General features: G+C 38.2%; 3 protein-coding genes across 3 annotated transcripts in view; 2 read left to right on the top strand and 1 right to left on the bottom strand.

Annotated features, from left to right (window-relative positions):
* LOC127952595 (contactin-3-like) overlaps positions 1-24,988 on the top strand; it is a 271,167-nt gene that overhangs the window by 8,067 nt on the left and 238,112 nt on the right. The gene's annotated exons all lie outside the window — the stretch shown is intronic.
* On the bottom strand, positions 9,592-13,465 carry LOC127952540 (uncharacterized). Its single transcript, XM_052551103.1, has 2 exons — positions 12,525-13,465; positions 9,592-12,192 (listed from the first exon to the last, which is right to left on the bottom strand). Exon 2 carries the CDS (start codon positions 12,121-12,123, stop codon positions 10,522-10,524), a length of 1,602 nt encoding a protein of 533 aa, XP_052407063.1. The 5' UTR covers positions 12,124-12,192; positions 12,525-13,465; the 3' UTR covers positions 9,592-10,521.
* LOC127952604 (uncharacterized) lies at positions 15,014-18,458 on the top strand. The gene is made up of 8 exons (XM_052551249.1): positions 15,014-15,157; positions 15,454-15,600; positions 15,864-15,971; positions 16,067-16,108; positions 16,207-16,276; positions 16,462-16,580; positions 16,808-17,012; positions 18,161-18,458. Exons 1-8 carry the CDS (start codon positions 15,104-15,106, stop codon positions 18,259-18,261), a joined length of 846 nt encoding a protein of 281 aa, XP_052407209.1. The 5' UTR covers positions 15,014-15,103; the 3' UTR covers positions 18,262-18,458.

The raw sequence follows: 24,988 nt of genomic DNA, 5'->3' as shown, positions 1-24,988 counted from the left end.
CTAACTTGAGGGAAAATTCAGAAGTTCTAGTTCTCAAAGTTGAGCAAATTTACTGATACTTTATTTACTTTGTTATATTTGGAATTTGTTTTCTATCCTAAAAACAGTGTCCAAGACCACCCCATTAGTGGCTAAAAACAATAAGAAACTTGTCCATTCTGTTTTGTTGTTTAGGTACACCAGCACATTAAACTACAAGAGTTAGTAGGTGCAAACCCTGGTAAAAAAAAAAGCATACTTTTTTGTATTTCAAATATATTTTAATTTTAAACAATACACTGCAAATATACTAACCAAAAATAACACAGTCTTTAAATGTATTAAACGTATATTAGCAACATACTTCTGGTACTAATTTTCAGTAAGACTTTTAATATACTTTAAAAAAAATTTAATTTATTATACTTTATTATACTATATTTTAGAGAAATGTACTAAAAGTGAAATTAAAGTAGAATTTTAGAAGTTTATTTATTTGAACTTTATTTTTAAGTATATTTTAGACAAATTTTAACTGCATGCTTGAAATTATGCTTGTCACAATGCACTGAAAGCATATTTTAAAAATAGTTTATTTAATATGTAACCCAGTAGAATAATATTCTACAGGTAATGAGTTTACTGCTTTATATATATTGATATAAATGTGTATGCTTTTAAAAACACGAGCATATATCAAGTTTGTTTTACATACGTAGTTTTAACCTACAAGTTAGGTCTTTCTTTATTTTATTGGTTCACGAGAGTTAAGTCCTGCCTCGCCTATGTCTTCTGGTTTTTGAGTGGTTGTTGAGGGGTGTGATTGACAAGAGAGAGACGCGCAGTATCCGAAAAACAGAGAGGTGAATGATCTGTGTTTTTTTTACCAGTTTAAGATCTTGAACGGTAATACTGATCCCGTGTGAAAGACCTGATTTATATTTATTTTGTGTTATTGTGAGTTCGCTGTGAGTGTTTATACGGCATTCCGGTATCTTTAATCGTCAGTCACGCGCACGGACTGTTCGTTAATATCCTGTACACGTCATTCATCTGAACCAGACGGTTAAATTAGCGGAACATTTAAACAGAACCGATTGACCCGTGAAGGAGTGTTGTTTCCGGCACGACGCGGGAAATTGAGGACCTGATAGCGCCCCAAATACCCGCGATATTTGGGGTTCCTCTGGCTGCGTGGGAGGAGCGTTTCCTCGGCGGGCGAGAGAGAGCAAGCCCGAGGAGCTGCGGGAGGCCTAATACAGGAATCCAGGATCGCGGTTTGCTTCACACATCAAATTGAGGTACCAGTGTTGATTTGTTTTTGCTCAGGAGAGTGAAGGGGCTATTTGTCAGTTTCCCGGCCACCACGAACACAAGCTACAACCCAGGCCTGCAACGGTGTGTGTGTGTGTGGATGTTTAGGTTTGTTTATGTGGGCCCACAAAGTTTAATTTTCTTTCATATTGTGTTTATTCAGCATGCTTATTAACTGTGAATATTCTAAGTGATTTCTGACATCCGGAGTGAATAAGTTTGTACATTTCATTTCAAGTGAAGTCACTCGTTCTTTTAATTTTGAGTGTTTTGTTACAGAGACCATTCTTGTACTCCTGTCCCCTGAGATATAGCTTTTGGGGGTTTAATTTGGTCAGATCTAAACTCTATGTGATTGTGTGAATACATCACAGCATTCAAATTCTATCTTTGACTTTCTGTTTCTGTTCTAATTAAATTCTTTATATTTTGTTACTTATCTAAGAGTTTGTGTGTGACTACGTATTATAGTATATAAATAATATATTATATATATATTATTTGAGTATAGTACATAATTATTAATAACTTCTGAAGGAGAAGTAATTAATTTGTGACACCAGAGGGGCCTAACTTCAACATCTGTAGGCACATAGTTAATGAATCTGGTGCGCTGCCCTATTTAATCAACAAGAGAGGTAGGGGGCGCTACACAAAGTGGGGGCTCGTCCGGGATCTCCCTCTGGCAAGTCACAACTGCGTTCCTGAAAGGAGGAAAGAAAAAAAAGTGAAGTTGATCTAAAGCATACCCTGTTGTTGCATTTTAAGAGACTGAGAACTGCATACAGGTTGTCATGGCTCTAACAAAAGACCCATTCCTCCAAGCAGAGTTGGCCAAATGGTGTAAAGAGGCTGGCATTGATGAGACTCATGCTTTAATGCTTTTAAATGTACCTGTTCACACCGAAGTGGCTGAAATTGAAGAGGCGATGGAAGCAGTAAAAGCGTTAGGAAGAGTTCGTGTAAGAGACACGAGAGAAGGACCTACCTCACGTTCTCTGCTGGTATTGTGTGAGTGCAAACAAGCCATTGACCCGAAGCGCATACCTACTGACGTGTCCTGGGGAGAAAAGAATGAGCCATGGTCAGTCATAGTAATTCAGACACAGGAATCTGCATCTGACGCAGCTACTGGAGGATTTACTGGAAAGTTTGCAAAGTTCTTGATGGAAGAAGGAAAGTCTCTCAGTGATATACAAGCTTTGATTTCTCCTCACAGTGCCCCAGACAGTTCCCCTGAGTCGATTATACGCGCCATGGGTGAGGTCTTTGCAAAAACAGTAAAGCTCCCAAGTGACAGCAACGCTTATCGTCGCCTGCGCACCTTGTCAGCCATTGTTCCAACCCCTGTGGGAGAGGAGAATATGGAAACTTGGATGGACCAAGCCAGGCTGATGATAACTGAGTGTGACTGCTCTGAAAAAGAAAAAAGACGAAGAATTGTGGAAAGTCTCAAGGGACCTGCATTGGACATCATAAGAGCTGTTCGATTTTCAGATCCTGAAGCAAGTGCTTTGCAGTATTTGGAAGCGTTGGAGAGCACATTTGGATCATCTGAATCTGGTGAGGATTTATACTTCAAGTTTCGTCTTATGCGCCAGGGCACCGGGGAGGCTCTGTCTGAATTTCTGAGAAGAATGGAGAAGACTCTTAGCAAAGTAGTGGAAAGAGAGGGACTGTCCCTCAGACTGGTGGACAAAGTACGAGTAGAACAACTGATTAGAGGGGCTGTTAATTCTGACATGATGTTGCTCCAATTGAGGCTGAGAGAGAGGAAAAATAACCCACCTTCTTTTCTAAGTCTGTTAAAGGAAATACGTGAGGCAGAAGAGAGTGAAGCTGCTCGCCATAGAATGTCTGCAAAAGCCAAAGCTATACAATTCCATGAAGATGAAAGAGCCAGCACCTCTGTCATCCAAGAACTTAAGGCCGAAATTGAAGAATTGAGAAGCCAAATAAGTGGAGGTGAACCAAAAACCTTGTCTACTTCATCATTAGTGATTAAAACAAATGAAAAAACAACCAAGAAGACTGAAAAAACGGATGATTCAGAAGTCCAAGAGTTAAAGAAACAGGTTCAACACTTACAGCAGCAGTTGGCAGTTCTGAGTGTCAGTTCTACCCAATACTCACCTCATGTTCCAGAACAGCGGCCAACACCATCCCAGTCTGCCTCCACGTCCTTAAGATACAAGACAGCCAGGACAAGAGATGACTACTTCTGCTACAGGTGTGGAGACGACGGTCATATTGCAACAAAGTGTCAAGCTCCACCAAATTCTGATCAAGTGATTCAAAAACTGATTCGTTCCTTGCGGCAGGCAAAGAGTGGGAAGAACGAGATGGGTGAAGATAGAACTGCATCAAACCAGGCCTGTTTCTCCAAAAAGAGCCAGACAGACATCTACAACTCCAGCCGCCTTCCCAAAGGTCTAGTAGGGCCAGCATCCACTGTAGAAGTGAAGCTTAATGGCTGTGGGTGTCAAGCACTATTAGACAGCGGATCACAAGTGACGATAGTGTTTGACAGCTGGTACTCAAGGAACCTACCAGATGTGCCCATTCACCCTCTGACTGGATTGTCCATATGGGGTCTCAGTTCGTCCAGTTACCCATACAAGGGGTATATTGTGGTGGATGTCACCTTCCCTGCCTCTGTCACTGGGGTGGAGGAGCCATTGTCCATCTTGGCGCTCGTATGTCCTGAGCCCCAGGGTCCCTCCCAAGTGCCAGTCATTATTGGTACGAACGCCAGTTTCTTCAAACGCCTTGCTGCTCTTAGCCATGATGCTGAAGGATCCAGTGTTACACATGCTTTGAGAATCCAGACTCAACACCCTGCAATCCAGCTGGCAAAACAAGAGCCTGAAACCGTTCCCGACAGATCTGATGGAAAAGTCAGATGGATAGGACCTGGTGATTGCGTAGTTCCACCAAGGGGAGAAGTATGTGCTGTATGTAAAGTGGAGACTGACAAGCCTTTAAGAAAGGAGATCTTTGTGGTAGACACCCCTGAAGAGAATAGTCTTCCAGCTGGAACGTTCATAACTCCAGTGGTACTTCCCTCTTCAGCAATGGGAGGACGAAATATTCAAGTCCTGATCCATAATGAGACGTCCAAAGATATCTCCATTCCTGCTGGAACAGTAATGGCCAACGTGTATCCCACAGACACGATCACCGTAAGTTCTGGAGAACAGAGCTCCCAAACAGTAGACCCAAGCTTGTTTAACTTTGGTGAGTCTTCCATTCCTGAGGCCTGGGAAAGGAGATTGCGTCAAAAGTTGTCTACCAGAGGTAATGTTTTTTCTACCAGTGAGAGGGATGTGGGATTAGCTGAAGGAGTTGAGCATCACATCAGATTGAAAGACTCTAAACCGTTCAGAGAGCGCTCCAGACGCATCGCGCCGGCAGACATTGAGGATGTACGACGTCACATCAAAGATCTGTTAGTGGCTGGAATTATCAAAGAGTCAAGGAGTCCATACGCATCGCCCATAGTAATAGCACGGAAGAAGAGTGGGGCAATAAGGATGTGCATCGACTACCGAACTCTAAATGCTCGTACCATCCCAGATCAGTACACCACTCCCAGGATCGATGATGCCCTGGACTGTTTGGCTGGTAGTAAATGGTTTTCCGTACTGGACCTCCGTAGTGGATATTATCAAATAGCCATGGCGGAGGAAGATAAAGAGAAGACAGCGTTTATCTGCCCCCTTGGATTCTTCCAGTTTGAACGGATGCCTCAAGGAATTACTGGAGCTCCAGCCACATTTCAACGGCTAATGGAGAAAGCCGTGGGAGACATGCACCTCCTCCAAGTAATAGTCTACCTCGATGACATCATTGTCTTTGGACGCACACTTGAAGAACACGAAGAGAGACTATTAAAAGTCCTAGACCGTCTGCGTGAGTGTGGCTTGAAAGTCTCGATTGACAAGTGTCAGTTTTGTCAGTCACAAGTCCGTTATGTGGGTCACATTGTGTCAGCTGCTGGCGTATCACCAGACCCAGCCAAGATTGAAGCCGTAACACGCTGGAAAATGCCCACCGACCTAAAGTCATTGAGGTCGTTCCTGGGATTTTGTGGATTTTACCGGCGTTTCATAAAGGATTACTCTGCCATTGTGAGGCCTTTGACTGAGCTCACTAAAGGTTACCCACCAACATCTGGGCAAAACCAAAAGATGATAGATGGCAAGAAATATTTCAAAGCATCTGAGCCATTTGGAGAGCGTTGGGATGACGACTGTACGGCAGCTTTCCATAAGATCATTTACTGTCTCACACATGCCCCAGTACTTGCTTTTGCAGATACAAACCAACCCTATGTACTGCATGTTGACGCCAGTCTCAGTGGACTGGGTGCCGTTCTGAATCAGGAGCATCCTGGTGGACTTAGGCCTGTGGCCTACGCAAGCAGAAAACTAAGTCCTTCCGAGCAACATTACCCCATTCATCAGCTGGAGTTCTTGGCGCTGAAATGGGCGGTTGTGGACAAGTTCCACGACTATCTGTATGGTGCCCAGTTTGTGGTGAAGACAGACAACAATCCACTTACCTATGTGTTGTCAAGTGCTAAGCTGAGTGCGACAGGTCATCGGTGGTTAGCTGCATTAGCAACCTATAATTTTAGCTTACAATACAAGCCAGGAAGTCATAACATCGATGCAGATGTGTTGTCTCGCTACCCCTGTGAATCCACAGCTTGCTCTGAGTGGAAGGAAATACCCAAGTCAGGAGTAAGAGCCATCTGTCAGCTAGTTGTGACTACTGAAAGTGAAGAGTCATCATCCAGACTGGTGGATCACTTAGGTGTTTTACCTCAGAGTATACCTGAGGCATTCTCTTGTCCCACAGCCTTGGGGCTGGGTCAACTGGAACAGCTGACTAATGCAGATTTGAGAAAAGCACAAGAGGAGGACCCTGTAGTTGGTGCAGTGAAGCGAGAAGTGGAGTCAGGGAGAATACTTACCCTTGCTAAGAGTTCCAATGCAACCATTGCTCTGTTACGGCGGCAGGGACCCAAGTTAAAGATCATGAGTCAACTTCTTTACAGAGTCACCAAAAATTCCTGTGGTAGAGAGAAAAGACAACTCGTCCTACCAGAGAGGTACTGGTCTGAAGTACTGTGCTCCTTGCATGATGACTCAGGCCATTTAGGAGTAGAGAAAACCACTGAACTCCTGAAAGATCGCTTCTATTGGCCTAAAATGTCTGCATACATAGAGCAGTATGTTAAGAACTGTGGCCGTTGTGTAACGAGAAAGACACTGCCTAAAAAAGTTGCACCCCTGAATCACATGACCAGCAGTGGGCCGTTTGACTTGGTGTGCATCGACTTCCTCTCAATCGAGCCTGATTCAAAAGGTATTGGCAATGTTCTCATCGTAACTGACCATTTCACACGCTACGCCCAAGCGTTCACCACCAAGGACCAGAAAGCGTTGACTGTGGCCAAGATACTGTGTGACAAATTCTTTGTGCACTATGGCTTACCTTCCCATAGATCCACTCCGATCAGGGGCGAGATTTTGAGAGTGGGATCATAAAAGAGTTACTGAGTATGCTGGGAATCAGAAAATCCAGAACGTCTCCCTACCATCCACAAGGAGACCCCCAGCCGGAAAGGTTCAACAGAACACTGCTTTCCATGCTTGGTACCCTAAATCCTTCAGAGAAAAACAGATGGAGTCAACATATTAACAGACTGGTACATGCTTACAACTGTACTAAGAATGAGGCGACTGGGTACTCACCATATTATCTTCTGTTCGGAAGAGAGGCTCGTCTGCCGGTGGATGTGTGTTTCGGGACTTCACCTGATGGAAAGGGAGTTGGAAGCCATCGACAGTATGTGGAGAGAATGAAGTCAGACTTACAGAGAGCTTACCAGTTAGCCACTGAAACTGCCCAGAAAAGTCAGCAGAGAAACAAACGATTGTACGACAAACGAGTGAAACATCGGACCTTGGCAGTAGGAGATCGTGTGCTGATAAGAAATCTGGCCTTGACTGGAAAGAACAAACTCTGCGACAAGTGGAATTCTGTTCCTTACCTGGTGGTGGAACAACTAAAGAACTTACCTGTGTATCGCCTGAAACCTGAATCCGGCATGGGATGTGCAAGAACATTACACCGAGACCATCTCTTACCTGTTGGAGACAATGTGAGGTTGGCTGATACTGGGGAACCAAAGAAAGTTTCTGCACCACCGGAGACAAGGAAAAGATCTGTGGAAAGAAAACAGAGAAGAGGATTAAGAGAAAGAAATGCAGCTGTGAGGAATGATTCTGACTCTGAAAGTGAAGAGGATAACCTGTGGTATTACTGTCCGGACAGGGTTGAGACACCGCATGTTGCACTGGAAGAAAATGCAGGGGAGGAGGAAACTGCTTGCCCTGGAGGTGAACTGGATAGATCTCTTGCAGAAATGGCAGAGCCAATGTTCACTGAAGAAAGCCCTGAAAATCCCTCAGATCAGATTCTTGAGGAAATGGGAGATCCTGGTTTAGAATGGGGAGAGCCTGGTATAGCTAATGCTAAAGAAGCATTAGAGACCGTTCATTGCCGCCCCAAGAGAAACATAAGACCAGTTGTCAGACTGAGCTATGATAGCCTAGGCCGGCCCACTAACCGACCTTTGACACTGGTCCATAGAGGTATGGTGATAAATGTAGAGGGTGGAAAAGAGTCAGAAAGGAAACCCTGTAACACCCTGTGGTGTCACCCTATGGCACAGTGTAAATATTGTGCTCAAGTAAATGCTTATACTGAGCCTAAAGTCACTTTTAAAATGTAAAAAAAAAAAATAATAATCTCATTGGGACATGAGATATTTAGTAGGGGGAGCATGTAACCCAGTAGAATAATATTCTACAGGTAATGAGTTTACTGCTTTATATATATTGATATAAATGTGTATGCTTTTAAAAACACGAGCATATATCAAGTTTGTTTTACATACGTAGTTTTAACCTACAAGTTAGGTCTTTCTTTATTTTATTGGTTCACGAGAGTTAAGTCCTGCCTCGCCTATGTCTTCTGGTTTTTGAGTGGTTGTTGAGGGGTGTGATTGACAAGAGAGAGACGCGCAGTATCCGAAAAACAGAGAGGTGAATGATCTGTGTTTTTTTTACCAGTTTAAGATCTTGAACGGTAATACTGATCCCGTGTGAAAGACCTGATTTATATTTATTTTGTGTTATTGTGAGTTCGCTGTGAGTGTTTATACGGCATTCCGGTATCTTTAATCGTCAGTCACGCGCACGGACTGTTCGTTAATATCCTGTACACGTCATTCATCTGAACCAGACGGTTAAATTAGCGGAACATTTAAACAGAACCGATTGACCCGTGAAGGAGTGTTGTTTCCGGCACGACGCGGGAAATTGAGGACCAGATAGCGCCCCAAATACCCGCGATATTTGGGGTTCCTCTGGCTGCGTGGGAGGAGCGTTTCCTCGGCGGGCGAGAGAGAGCAAGCCCGAGGAGCTGCGGGAGGCCTAATACAGGAATCCAGGATCGCGGTTTGCTTCACACATCAAATTGAGGTACCAGTGTTGATTTGTTTTTGCTCAGGAGAGTGAAGGGGCTATTTGTCAGTTTCCCGGCCACCACGAACACAAGCTACAACCCAGGCCTGCAACGGTGTGTGTGTGTGTGGATGTTTAGGTTTGTTTATGTGGGCCCACAAAGTTTAATTTTCTTTCATATTGTGTTTATTCAGCATGCTTATTAACTGTGAATATTCTAAGTGATTTCTGACATCCGGAGTGAATAAGTTTGTACATTTCATTTCAAGTGAAGTCACTCGTTCTTTTAATTTTGAGTGTTTTGTTACAGAGACCATTCTTGTACTCCTGTCCCCTGAGATATAGCTTTTGGGGGTTTAATTTGGTCAGATCTAAACTCTATGTGATTGTGTGAATACATCACAGCATTCAAATTCTATCTTTGACTTTCTGTTTCTGTTCTAATTAAATTCTTTATATTTTGTTACTTATCTAAGAGTTTGTGTGTGACTACGTATTATAGTATATAAATAATATATTATATATATATTATTTGAGTATAGTACATAATTATTAATAACTTCTGAAGGAGAAGTAATTAATTTGTGACACCAGAGGGGCCTAACTTCAACATCTGTAGGCACATAGTTAATGAATCTGGTGCGCTGCCCTATTTAATCAACAAGAGAGGTAGGGGGCGCTACAAATATATTGAAGATTTAGCATATTTTAAGTTAATTTTGAGTGTGACTTTAACGTTTACTTATTTAAGCTAGGAACTTTGTAACTTGGCAAAAGTGATGAAATTTTTGAAAGCCTGTTATAAATATATTTTCAATACAATATATGCATTGCACAAATGTCTGTTCTTTTAACAGTTTTTTTATATGCAGTTATGTTTATTGAGCTAATATTAGAAGTATCATGATACAATCATAAATGACAGGGTCATAATAATCCTAAAAACATTAACAAAAAATTTGACATTAAACACACTATGTAACATTATTTATGTCAAATATTTAACATTAAACACAATAATATTCAGGACTGATATGAAATATAAGAAAAACCTGTTATGTAATTGAGTTACACAGTGAATTATGGAAAAAAAAATGGGATTAACATTAACAGTTGCATGTTTTTCACTGGTACAATTACAAACATTTCTGTTTGCAGGAAACAGTTTTAGTCTCTTTCAACATTGTTTGGAAGTGGACTAACATACATTTTGTCCTTAGACTTCACCATTACACATTTGCGCTCTAATGACTGAGGATGTACAGCAAATACATTATTGGTGTGACACACTTCAGTTAGAAATGTACAGGATATATTTAACTGAGCATCTCTATAAACCTTTCTTCCACTCTTGGCTAGCGCTTTAACTAAAAGACAGAAACTGTTTGTATCAAATACAGAAGAGGCCCCATCCTCAGATGTGTAGGCCACCAAGGTCAAAATCTCACAGAATGTCCCATCATTTAACTGTACAACAGAATTATTTATCTTTTTAAGAGTTGTGTTATTATATGAATGATAAACAACACTGTTGCAAATGAAACGGTCATAAAATAAACCTAAATGAACAGTGTCTCCTGTGAAATGTTCAATAGCCCTCCTCTGCAGCACAGATGTGCTGCCTTTCTTTGGGCAGCCAAAACCTCTGACATTATCTGGAAACTCTTTTGATGTTTTTGTTACGCCAGACCTACCCTGGAGTTTGCCAAATATTTTTTTTTATGTTGTCATTTGCATTTTCCATTATAGTCTCTGCTTTTGTTGAAAGACCCCTCCACCTAAGGAATCTTTTCACTATTTGAGCAGACACATGTGTTGTTCCATTAAAAATTTTTAGCAAAGTCCCATTGAATGATTCAAATGGAAATGTGGATGTTGCCCACAATGGTCCCCAGTTGCGTACGCTTGATGCCAAGTGCATTAACAAATGTACATTGAAAGAGACATTACCAGCACCATACAGTTTCTCAAAATTATGTACGAACTTTCGAAGAGCTTGCTCTGCCATATCCACGTGGGTCATTTTCACTGCATCCTGCAGAAGAGTGTGAATTGCAAAAACTAACAAAAAAAGATGACTCCAGTACTTCTTTTTTAAAATTCCACTCAAAACAGTCAAAGCATAAAAGAGCAAAAATGACCTCCATTCAGACGCCTTCCAGAATTTTCGGTCCTTAACTGATCTGGGTGCCCTTGTGACCTCCACAGGTGGGCTAATTAACATTAGTCCCTGGTCTATGTCACTGACCTTAGAGCCCAAGTACCATTCTTCCTTATGGTGCTTACTATCCAACCACAGAGATGTTAACTGTTTCGTTACACCAAGGCAAACACAGTGCTGGTAGTCCGGAACAAATCCAGTGATCATTTTAAAGCTCTCAAGTTCCATCAGAGGGGATGGGCCTTTCACACCCATTATTGGTCTCTCAGGTGTTGCCAGCATTGCGTGCCTGAAATGGTCAGTCTCTGTCCTTAATGGTGGTTCTGGTGTTTCCCATACATATGGGCCACCACCAGAGTGAAGGCAGAAGTCACATCCATATTTTCCATTATATTGTTTCGTATTTCTCAGGAGGGGGCGGGCAATTGAATCTGAGGAGCAGAGTAGCGAATGAATTTTGCTTGTGTGCTCTGTGTTTTCAGAGTCCCTCCATTTAATACCAACCTGTTCCAGTTCTTTAAGCTGTGCAACAAAAGCAGTTAAAAATGTAGCCATATTTGGCTTGCTGTTACCAAGCCATAAGCATGGAATGCATATATTACCTTGCCGGACTCTTGGTGACAGTTCTACAATTTGACACTGGATTGGCCATATCTGAACATTATTACTTTTGAAAACTGGAATTCCATCACAGTTCCACAAAATTGAAATGTCATCATCCCCCATTTGTCCAGTTTGCTTGAATTTTTGATATTCTGCCCCACACTGAATATCAGAAAGAATGCCAGGAGTTGATTCCTTTGTATTCAAATGTATATCAGGTTTTTCCAAAATGTCCACTATTTGGGCTGATAGGCTAAGTACAAGAAAGTACGACCCAAGTTTTAGGCTGTTCTCAATGTCAAATTCAGTATTACAAGAAGAACAGTTTTGTGGTGCTGTCTCACTGGGTCCAATGTAGGTTTCACAGTTGATACAATAGAAATGGGGCTTATACTGGCCAAACTGTCCATAGGCTTTATGAAAAAGGTATGTGGTTGCTGGCACCAAGCCAGGGAAATGTGCATTAAACAATGTAAGAAGATCCTGAAGTGCTACACCTGTCAAATTGTGCCTCAGTACATATGACATGAGTAAAAGCAGACTCTGTCCCTTCGTGAGAGGAGCACCAGGGTATACAAGATCATCATCTAGCTGTTTCTGTAAAACACAAAATTAATCACATTTACACCTAAAGCAATATTTGAAGAAATGCAGCAGCACTTATAGTGTTGTTCTGTCAAAACAGATAGGCTTACAGTCAACATAGTTACACTTTGAATTTAAGGATTCATCAAGATTAGTAAATGCTGTAGCGAACATGGTAATAACTAAGAAATACAAAAATATATATTTGTAAAGCATTTGTCATTTATAATACTTTTCTAATATCAATACAACTGAACATTGTTCGTTCATGTTAGTTCAGTGTGCATTACCTTATGTTAATAGATACTTTTATTTAAAAAAGTATTAGTAAATGCTGAAATTACCTTAAGAAACTCATCTCGATCTTGGCTTTTTATTTCACAGACTCTTTGTTGTTTTCTTCCACCATCTTCCTCTCTGTCCTCCTGTTCATTTCCATCATCTTCCTCTCTGTCTTCCTGTTCACTTCCATCATCTTCCTCTCTGTCTTCCTGTGCATCTTCATCATCTTCCTCTCTGTCTTCCTGTGCATCTTCATCATCTTCCTCTCTGTCTTCCTGTGCATCTTCATCATCTTCCTCTCTGTCCTCCTATTCATTTCCATCATCTTCCTCTCTGTCTTCCTGTTCACTTCCATCATCTTCCTCTCTGTCTTCCTGTGCTTCTTCATCATCTTCCTCTCTGTCTTCCTGTGCATCTTCATCATCTTCCTCTCTGTCTTCCTGTGCATCTTCATCATCTTTCTCTCTGTCTTCCTGTTCACTTCCATCATCTTCCTCTCTGTCTTCCTGTGCATCTTCATCATCTTCCTCTCTGTCTTCCTGTTCACTTCCATCATCTTCCTCTCTGTCTTCCTGTGCATCTTCATCATCTTCCTCTCTGTCTTCCTGTTCACTTACATCATCTTCCTCTCTGTCTTCCTGTGCATCTTCATCATCTTCCTCTCTGTCTTCCTGTTCACTTCCATCATCTTCCTCTCTGTCTTCCTGTGCATCTTCATCATCTTCCTCTCTGTCTTCCTGTGCATCTTCATCATGTACCTCTCTGTCTTCCTGTTCACTTCCATCATCTTTCTCTCTGTCTTCCTGTGCATCTTCATCATCTTCCTCTCTGTCCTCCTGTGCACTTACATTATCATCTTTGCTTTCACGTTCTGTCTTCTTAAACCTTATCACCGTTTCAGATATCACATCTTGCCTCCTTTCTTCTGTGTCTCTGTTCTGATTTTTACTGTCTTGCAGGCTTCTTTGCACTTTAAAATTATCTGCATCAACATGTGTAAGTTGTATCTGAGACAAATGGATAAGAAAAAGTGCAGTTTCAGTGATAAAACAGCAGTATTTAGCATCTAACAAAATAAAAGCAGTATTTTTGAAGAACTGACTTATACAGTTTAAATGTCTAATTAATTAGTAATAAAAAATGCTGTTAAACATAAACATTTTTCTCTTAAAGTCATACCTTTTCACAAACTGTTCCTCTGTCCAAAGAGTTGGGAACTGGAGATGTACAAAGAAATCTCTTGTATATTAATTTCAGTGGTTTCTGCAAATACAGTACAAACAACATAACTGTAAAACAGTAAAATTTATACACCAATAGTGCCTGTAATGTCTCATGTTTAACAAATTTTCAAAACACCATGAAGCTTTTGTCTTTGAAAAGTTACATTATGTGACAGTCTTGGGTCATATGAATACTGAAAGTACTAAAAGTAATAAAGTAAATTATATTAATAAAGATTTTACCATCACATTGGTCCAGTCTTACAGATGGGGTGTTACACTGTAATAACCCATATATACACTGTACTACTGTGTTTTTAGATGGGATAAAAATCAAATATGAAACACTTCTCAGAGGAAAAAAAGGCATGTATCATGTACAAAATATACATTGTTATATTTATATAGCAAATTTATTTAATTTGAGATTTTACAGCAGTTTATTAATTTATAATATTTACCTTTACAAAATACTGCTGTACTTAAAATATTTATTAATATAGTGCTTTTCATAATGGTTCATTATTACAAAGCAGGTTCACATATAAAATATAAAGAACAAATAATGAAGCACCTATAAGATAAAACAACACGTCCTAAATTATTTTAATAATTGCTGTAGGCTATTGCAGTACACCGTAATTTACAGTTTTCTTGTGAAAAATGTTTTCATAAATGTTTCTTATTATTTATGTTTACCTTTTTTTGATGAAGTCTTCTGTATTTTGTTGTTCTGGGCGTCTCTGGTTGAGTCCCGTCGCAATTCAAATGTCTTTTCAAATTACGGTTTGATGCCATGATTTCAGAGCATAGACTGTTTCAGAGTATCTAGTCTCTAACTTTGAATTTGGCGGTAAAGTGTGTGCCGTATAGTTTTGAAGCTCACTGCAACCAATCGGAGCATCTGACGCCTGACGTTACATGTTACGCAATCCCGTCAATCATAGTAGGTCTGACTCTGCAGGTGAGGTGAAAAGGTCTCGAATCACGATGCCTTACCAATTCGCTATATATTACTTTATAGACAAAACAGTAAAAGTTGAAAGTGCATCGCTTATTGGGAATTCGGCCAATTTAAGTCAAGTGACGTCGCAGCCAGACCTTGACAGCGATGATAACTGGATTGAGATCAAATGGCCCACACGAAAAGAGCCCGATAGGACAGTGCCAGCTAAAGTCCTACTATTAGGAGGTAAGATGATATTGTATCAGTTATTTTTCGTTTACATGTTCAGATTCTTGTATACTTAACATTGTTTTAACATTGTTAACTTTTTTTGTTGGTTTGCATGCTGGTGTCGGCTAACCTGTATATTTCTATCGTTATATCAGATTCGTTCAAGGATCTTGTCACAAAGAAGAATTTATTCATTTTGGGTAAAGATATATGGACCAAGGAAGAATGCAGGGGTGTTATCATGAAAAAGAAAATGCTGGAGACCAATGCGGTGGAGGCAAAAAAAGCTAAGATGGTGAGTAAAAGTTTGCAAATTTGCAAATGAATTTGCATATTAGTTTAAACAGTTTTTAAGTTTAAATGCATAGCTAACTTTCTTAATACTTGCTACACGCTGTCTCAAAAAGTTAGGTATATAACATGCCCAGCTACCTTCATGTTGGCTTTGGCACATTCCTTCTCTGTGGTGGTAGCTACAAAGCTATAGCGAGTACTGAGTGCTCAGGCAGTAATTTATTAATTTGGTGAGTAAATTATCATTCAATTCAAATTTTAAAGTGGACTAATTCTTTAACTGTATATTTTGTTCAGGAAAAGCAAACCAAGATCAAAGAGACAGCCAAGAACCAGATGCTTCAAAACCTGAAGGTTTCCCTTTCCAAAAATAAGAACAAAAACACACAAGATCAGCATAATAGTGAGGCAACTGAGGAGGAATTTCCACAACAACTTTATTGTGTAAGGGATACTGGTTTTCTGAAGACCTGGATAAATTTTACATTTTGTTGTACTGTGCTTTATAAACAGGACATTACTTAAAAAGAATAGAAGGCTTTATGAAAGAAATGTAGTATTCTCTTTATACGTTACTTAGTTACAGTTTACAGTTAATACAAATATCACCTGGTGTCATATTAAGATGTTTTTAAAAACCCTAATTTTTATTACATTCCTATTCATTGTTAAATTTTTTACATTATGAATGTGTTGTCCTGATAAAGCAAGCAAAGACTTTAAAGGCTGCCAGACCCAAATCATCCACTCCTGATGATTACACCAGTTCAGATGATGATGCCACAGTCATACGGAGTCCAAACCAACCTGACATTGTAAGTTATGAAGTTTTTCTGATTGCTTTCTGTACATTCTCTCAGACATGGACTCTCTTTGTATTGCTTTTAATTAATCTGTTATTATATTTTAGGGTAGTGATATGGATGAAGGATTACCCGCAATGCAGCACAATGTAAATGTATATTATAACATTCAAAAACAAGTTCATGTTGTAAAATGTGACTTTAATAAATAAAATGTATTATGTCTGCTTTTCATTGTTTGTTTTAGCAGTTAATGGATTATAGCACTGGTCAACAAATGGCACCCCAAATGGATGAAATCATGGCATCCCTTCGTGGTAGGTATAAGCTTTCATTACAGGGGTTGACATTGAAGAATAAAGTTTGTTCCACAATTGTCATAATTGCCATATACTGATCTGAAGTCCCATAATCTCAGGTCAGCTTTTACATTGCATCAGTCTATCCTGTGTCATAATAAATGTTAATAAAATACATTTGTTTTTCATTTAAATTCACCTAGAACTTCCAGAAATGATTAAAATAATGAAGGAGTGTGTCCACTGTATAAAGTCATTGAAGCCCTCGTTTGGGGGGACCCCATCATCCACAACCTCCTCTTTTGTCACTGAAGTTGAGATGGTACGTTACAATTAAAGAATAAAAGATACATTTATCATTGTATTATTTAAGAACTACATTAAATTCATAGCTTTTTTTAACATGTACATATTGTATTTTGTTTTGAACAGGGATCATCCTTAAAGTTGTAGGTTACATATATGTTACATCATGTGAATTATCTTGTTAATGGGAACCTGCACACGAGAGATCATACCACTCTTCCATCTCCCTTTTTCTCTATACAGCAACCCTTGGCTGGCAGTGAAGTTTCAGTTCCAAAGAGGGCCTTCCAGCGACTGAACCGCACACGCATGACCATCTTTACGCAGGAGCTGGCTGTCCTGGTCTTTACAAAAGATGTACTTGCCCAGTCCACGCTAACAGGGAAATCAGGAAAAGGGGCCCCTCCTAAAACCCAGCTGGACGTGGCCAAAGTGCAGGCCATAACAGGTGTGTAATTTTATCTACTTATAAAGCAATAAAAGAACCATGAATCTTCTTGAATCATAAGTGCAAAGTCAGTATGCATTTAATACAGTAAGCAGCAGAAGTTGGTTCAATAGCAAATACAGGGAAATAAAATACAACACATCACTGTATTTGCATTAGTTAAGTGGTAAAGTATAATATTTTTTTCTATGTAAAAATGTTTGTATGTAAAATCATTATGAAAGCGCATAACAAAAAAATATAGGTGCCACAGTATGACTTTGACTGGTGACGTTAGTTGTCGGCCAGTATTTTGGTCCATCATCAGTCATCTAGGGTACCAGCTATAAATGTTGCCCTCCAACACCTATAACACGTATGCAGCCCAGTATCATCGCACTACCACCACTGTGCTTTGCTGTTGTGTCTATGACTTCTTTTTCATGTCTAGTAATATATAAAACACCAGGAGCGTGTTGAGTGTCTTTTTCGAGCTGAGAGTTCGGGTGTTTTTTTACTCCTTATCATAGCAACCAAAGCGTCTCAACTGAAAACGCTGCGCTCTCAAGCACTCGCAGCTGGACATTTTCAGCAGAGCACCTAGCATTTTCAGCTGACAAAAAACACTTTGGTATAACTGAGGCCTTATAGCTGTTAATGGAGCTCTTTTAAATGTAAATATATAAACATGCAACTTGTTCCCATGGTAACTGAACAATTTACAGACAGTAAGAAATATACTCATTATGGAGGACTACCTGTTATTAGTGTGCTTAAACTGCGAGAAAAAGTGACCAGTGCTGAGCATTAGTGTCATTTTTCATATAGTTTCAGCACAAAGAATTATGGGTTGGGAAAAGTTTGTAATGGTGCTGTGCTAAACCAGACTTATGTGGAAACATACCTGTAACCATTACTGTTCTTAGAAATGTTTGGCCCAGTGGTGTTAAATTTCTGTATGTCAGTATGTGTATGTAAATCAAACCTTTTATGCTGTTCATGCAATTACAGAAAGTTTAAACAACTTGTGTGAATGATCATATGTGTATCACACATTGTGGCATTGAGTGTCGATAGAGAGACTGTATTGAAAATTCAGGCCCCAAAGTATTTGTTCATGAGATAAAGTGCTATGCTGTTCAGCTATATGTTGTCTTTTCTTTTAACAGATGCAGTTCTGCTGGAGTTTCCACAGTCAACAGCATCTGATGTGCGAGCAGCTATCAGACGCAAGTGCAACAATGAACAGTTCGTCCAGAAGAAGGTCTGATGTGTAAATATGTTTTTATTTACACCTCTGTTGCTGTTCGGAAGGTTCTCTGTGGTTTCTTTCTGTTTTTGCACTGTTGTAAAACATGGTAAATTTATTCTGTTAAGTTTTGAAACCAAGTTCCTGTAAATGTAAATAAAAATGTTTTAAATAGATTTAAATAAATACTTGTTAATAAAATGTCTTTATTCATGTAATTATTGTTATTATTTTTTATTGACTTTACAACATTCAGCTTAGAGTAAATTAAGTGCCCCATAGGTAGTTTAGCCTTTCTGCTTAAAAATCATATACAATTACCACCAAATTATTATGTTTGTTTTTTGTTGTACATTTCAAAGAAACTCATTATGCATTTGTAATGTACTTGAAATACAAAGAAAAAAAACTTTAATTTCATTAATCACAAGTAGTCCCTATAGACATGCCTAAAGTGTACTAAGCATACTTGAAGTTGTTCCACTTTAGCACATGAAAGTACACTAAATACACTTGAAATTGTGCTTTATTACAATTAAATTACAACTTAAATATATTTAGTACAAAATTAGTATTTCCAAAATAACACTCTTTAAGTTTGCTAATCAGTAACATACTTAAATTATACTGATCATTAGTCTGACTTTAAGTACACACACTGTAAAAACTAATCTATAGAATTTACCCAATAAATGTGAGGTAACAATTTGCATCGACTTTGGTGGGGTAGATTTAATCCCATATACTGAGTATAAACTATCTGAAGTAAAAAGCTATTAAATGCTTGCATAAATTGGGTAACAATACCTCACATTTATGTATATATTCAACAGCTACTTACTCACTAAAATTAGGTAAAAAATATCTCAGCAAAAATACAATTTAGTTATTAAAAAGTTAAAAAGTCAGTTCAGCTCATAATTTATTCATGCCGCAATGCATGATGGGAGCAATGGATGAGTTTTTATTGGCTACAACATGCTTTTTTGATGGTCACCGTTGTTGTGATGCTCACGCTGATTCTTGATGTCTGTGTTTCTAAACATAATAATTATTTCTTTATGTAGAACTAACTTTTAAAAACGTCATATTATGCCAAAAAATTTCTAATTCCTACCCCCACCCCCCACTTAATTTATGTATACATTAAAGAAACCTGAACTGACGCATTCAGGTCTTTCCATAACAATTAGTTCAAACAACAATCAATAGCACACATGATTGTCTTTGGGCTGATTTGTCTGTAATCAAGTCTAAAGTAAACATCTGAAGGTTCAAGAACCCAACTAAAGGAAACATTGACCACTACAATGGTAACACACAAATTGTGATTTTCTAGTTTGGTGAGTCTGCTTGTTAACATCGGATGTCTTCAATAATGGTCAATCATGACCCAATTAATTTCTTAATTATCTCATTAACTTCAACTCTGCTTCAGTGTTACTTTTAACAATGCTTCAGTGTTTATATGAGTCCACACTCAATCAAAAATGCGGGCTGACGCATGCGCAATTTAAAGCAAAAAAAACTCACGGTTTGGGGGTATATTTTACTGCATTTTTCTATGTGATGGTTCTTACTGTTGATGAATGGGTAGCATATGTAGAATTTACCCATTACTTTAGAATTCGTTGGCTGGCTGCAATAATCATGTACATTTTATATGGTTTCCACAGATTATATTTACAACTCTCCAAAATCACTTTTTTCAGTGCAGAAGTATACCAAAATTTCAATTATAATGTACTTGTAATAGAAATAAAGCACACTTTAATTCATTAATCAAGCACATATGTTGTCCCACAGCCTATACTTGAAGTGTACTAAGCATACTTGAAGTTGTTCCACTTTAGCACATGAAAGTACACTAAATACACTTGAAATTGTGTTTAATTACAATTAAATTATAACTTAAACATATTTAGTACAAAGTTAGCATTCGCAAAATAGCACACTTTAAGTTTGCTAATCATTAACATACTTAAATTATACTGATCATTACTCTGACTTTAAGTACACAGAAGTATACCAAGATTTAATATACTTGGCATATTATATTTTCACCAGGGAATCTTTAAGAGGAATGGGAGTATAAAGACAGGGCCCCATTTCCCAGTATATCAGTGTTCAGCTCATCTGGGGTGTTTTTTGTGCTCTGTTTTTAATTTAAAAAAATGTATCTCTCATGCAAGGTTTAGTCTATTTGGCACTTAAGTATGTTTATTTTTTTAGTTTCTCATAACAAATTAAGACTAACCTACTGTATGTTTAAGTTTTTTTTTTTTTAAGTTTAAACATTTACATATTATGAGGAACCACTTGAGTTTGTGGAAAATGTCACCTATCTGGGCAGTCTCATCAGTAAGGACAGTGGGGCATCTAAAGATATTAAAGCAAGGCTGGGAAAGGCTCAGGGTGCCTTCTCCCAACTCCATTCTATATGGAGATCAAAACAATACAGCCTTAAAACGAAGATGATCCTATATAACTGTAAAGTCTGTTCTGCTGTACGGTTCAGAGAGCTGGCCAGTTATCAAAACTGACATGAGGAGAATGGAAGTGTTCCATAATGGATGCCTCCGACAAATATGCCAGATTTTTTGGCCTAATAAGATCTCCAACAATGAATTGTACAAGAAAACGGGAAGCTGGAGTATCACCAAGGAGATTACACGAAGACACTTGAGATGGCTAGGACATGTGTTAAGGATGGAGCAGGACAGCATCACAAAAGTCGCCCTAAGATGGACACCACCTGGTAAAAGAAAACCAGGGAGACCCAAAACCACCTGGCGCAGAACTGTGACACAAGAGCTGGAACAGATGAACTTGTCATGAGGAGAGGCCCAACATGCTGCCAGGGACCGAATACAATGGAGAGTGCTCACTGAAGCCTTATGTGCCATAGGGGATGAAGAGAAATGATGATTGTAAGATCTCCATTTGTGTTGTTTTTACCCTTGATGCCAACCATACTGTAGACATTGTTGAAACTTGTTTAAAATGTCCGTAGTGATGTTTCAATGTAAAAATATATACATGTTAAAAATTTTCTGACTTCAGTAAATATTTTTTATTACCTTCTGTGCGAGTTCACCATCACATAAAACCACAGGTTCAAGATGTACAAAATGCAAACGTTAATAGTAGATTAAGTACAATCGAAATCGAATTGAGAACACGGACATGTCAAGTCATCTTTTAGCTTAAGGTGCATGCCTAATCGGTCAAGTACATGCATAAATGTGTCAAAATGCTGCGCTTGGTGATTATTCATTTATACATTTGTCAGTCATGTAATAAATTAACAAAGAGTTGAGAATGAAAATATGTGTATAACAGTAATTTGGATCTGTGAAGCACTTAAAGCGACAGCAGGCTATATTTTATTTTACATCTGATTATTAATTTCTGCAGTAGGCTGTATCACGCTACATGAACCTTTTCATATAAACTGCAATAAATACAAAAGTAAAGCCAAGGAGCTGATGATACTGTGTATGTGTGATTCGGCGTGGAGCAGACCGACACACAGAGCATCTGAACTGAACTGATTCTTTTGGTGATTGATTCTGAACTGATTCTGTGCTAGTGTTATGAGCGCGAGTAAAATGAAGGCTTGAATCAGCAATCATCGCAAACGATGTCATTACGTTGAGCACAAAAGAACCGGTGAACCGTTTTCTTGAACCGGTTAATTGAATCGAACTGTCAGAAATAACTGCTGGTGATCCGAAAACTGATGCAACCGGTTCTTCACTCGTGAACGAGTCAATCTTTCGTTCGTTATCTGGCTCGGCTCGGTGTTCATCTTCAGTTCTCTCTTGTAAATGCTTGAATCAATATGATTATTTTGTGTATTTGTGTATTTGCGTTCTGTGTCATAAAATAACTGCTTATCAAAACCAAGGTTGACGTCTCTGTATTCTGTTTGCACCTATATCTTTATTTGTGCTTCTTTTAGGCACATGATGAGGTTGTTAATAAGCAGAGATGTTCTGTTTATCCACAGTAGGATGGGATTTAACGGCTATTTGTGATGTGCTTCTTTTCCTTATTATTAATCTTTATTGTTGATCATATTGATGTATGTAAATTGCATAGGCTCACTTAATTCAGTTTTGTTCTATAATGTTGTAATCGTTTTGTTTCTACACACACACACACATACACATACAATGCACATGAACGCTCTTTTCAAACAGAAGCTTGTAACGCACATGATATCTGTAACAGCATATAATGACTACAAAAAAAATTACAAATTATATATAACTTTATTTCAAATAAAGGGAAAATTAAAAGTGAGTTTGATCCAAGCAGCTCTAAAAGATCTTAGAATAGTTCTGCATTGAACTTCTGCTTAGAACTTCCGTACCTTTTTTTATTATTATTATATATATATATATATATATATATATATATATATATATATATATATATATATATATATTATGTAAAATTAATCTTGCCTTGCAAGCTTCTCTCACACATCTTCACGAAGCTATGTTTCTGTATTTACCACGGGTGAAACAGAAAAGCTACTGTCCTCCTCCTTTGGTTTTTACCTGTAAAATATATGTTGATTAGAGGGGGGTCTGTTAATGCACAGAATGGAATATATTACTTGCAAATGGAAAATATTGAAAGCAGTTAAAATCCACGGGGATACTGACTTAATATATCACATTTAGCTTGTCATGTGTGATCAGGGTGAGCTGACTACGGCACAATTAATTAAAAACTTCTAACATCACGTCTTCAGTACTGGTCTGTGTCTCCTCATTGTATCTCCAGTAACAAAACTGTACTGATCCTGCAAAAATGAATAACTCCAGATAAGTAGAAACATATGAACTTACATTACAAACAGAAGCAGCAACGGAACATCTCGCTCTTCAAATGCAAAAAGAAAAAGAAAAAAGTCACTTTGGTCGGAGCAAGATGGCGGAGTACTTTCTCTTAATTAAAAACACAAAAATACAGCAATGTTCTTAAAAATCTTTTTGTAGAAAATGAAGAACAAAGAAATGTGCATTAGGTATACTTCATTTTTTAATGTTTTAAATTATTTTATGAAGCCGCTGCCAACTTTATTGTTACAATTTGCATTGTTATATACTAGATATACTAACTTGATTCGTCGTCTGCAAGCTGCAGTACATGATGTCTTATCTGTCATCCAAACGTGACGCTCTGTTGTCCTCTTTATGTTTGTTTCCAAGATGCTTCAAGAAACCTACCTGCAAAGCTACTGAGTGCAGCCAGGGCAAAAGCTGCTTTAAACACAAAATATGCTCGTTGCAAATATTGATTTAATTTAGTTAACAGAAGTGAATTGATAAAGAAAATCTATTTATGACATTATTTTTGACAGCCTCCTTATTTTACAGATTTTATCACAAGTGCCTAAAACTTTTAACAGCACTGTAGCTTCACAGGTAGGATTCTTGGAGCATCTTGGAGACGTTGTCACAGTTCTTCTGGATTTAGTCTGTCTCAGTTTATTGTTTCTTCATGTTTTTACAGACAGACTGGATGATCAGATCTTGGCTGTTGTCAGACAAAAATCTCACTGGATTAATAAAATTAATGGCCAAATAAATTATTATAAATGTAAACTGATATTTCCTACTGACACACACAAGATGTAAATAACTAATTTAACCCTGGAGAACCCAAGAACCTTTTTCTTCATTGGAAAATTATGAACTATGCATTAAATTACTGCTACCAGTTCACTGAACACCAAAATATCCACTTTTTCAATTTTAACCCTTTATTCCCTAATCTTGGATGTCAAAGGCCAGTGACAGCAGCCTGTATGATGCCGTTCACAGTCTGTAAATATGTAGTTTATGTGTGTATTGTCTATAATGTATATATTATGTATGTATTAATGTATATACTGGGATGTGTGTATATGTGTGTGTGTTTCTGTGTATATTTCTATAATGTATTTGTGTGTATATATGTGTGTGTGTATTTGTCTAAGCACCAAAATGCTGCTTAGTCTTCACTGTATAAACTGATGGATTAATGATTATTAAAGCTACTGAAGTCATTTAGGCAGGAGCAGAGAGTAGTTTCTAACTTCTTTTGTCATTTTTTTATCATTAACTCCTTTCCTTCCAGGTTTTTTTAAGTTGCCAGTCTGCACCAGCATTTTTGATAATCTTCACAAAAGTTTAATGGCATCCAGAATATTTTGTAAAATAAATATCTGTACATGCAATATCAAACAGAACAGAGCTTCTGCTTTGCAAAAGAAAATTCTAGCTTCATTTACATTTTTTTTTTTTTTTTTATCAACACTTGAATGTTGGTAAGTACAACAGAGATCTTGCTTCTGGTCTGTGAATAATGGAAATGCAAAAGAGGATTGTTGATACATCATAAGTGGAAGAATAACTTAACTATTTTAAAAACAAAAGAGAAGAACAAATTAAAATTAAATCTCAGTCTCTCTTAAAAGTGTAGCAGCTTCTTCCGCTTCCTGAACAAGAACAGGTTTTGTAAAAAGCTTCCTTCATGAAAGAAGAGTAAGCAAACTACAAGTTATATGCATTATAAGACAAAAGAACAACAACACAAAAAAAAACAATATGAACCTATACAATAGGGTAATTTAAATCAAATCAAAATTATATACAATAAAAAAAGAATGTTCTTCGGGGAGGAACTCCTGCTTTAATTTCATCTGAATCTCACAGAATCTGTTAGTTTTGAAAATAAACTTTTTTTTTTA

Source organism: Carassius gibelio, chromosome B3 (genome assembly GCF_023724105.1).
Source record: "Carassius gibelio isolate Cgi1373 ecotype wild population from Czech Republic chromosome B3, carGib1.2-hapl.c, whole genome shotgun sequence".
In the NCBI taxonomy this organism is placed as follows: domain Eukaryota; kingdom Metazoa; phylum Chordata; class Actinopteri; order Cypriniformes; family Cyprinidae; genus Carassius; species Carassius gibelio.
Note: the sequence above shows the minus strand (reverse complement) of the source record. Positions and strands in the feature narration are given on the sequence as shown.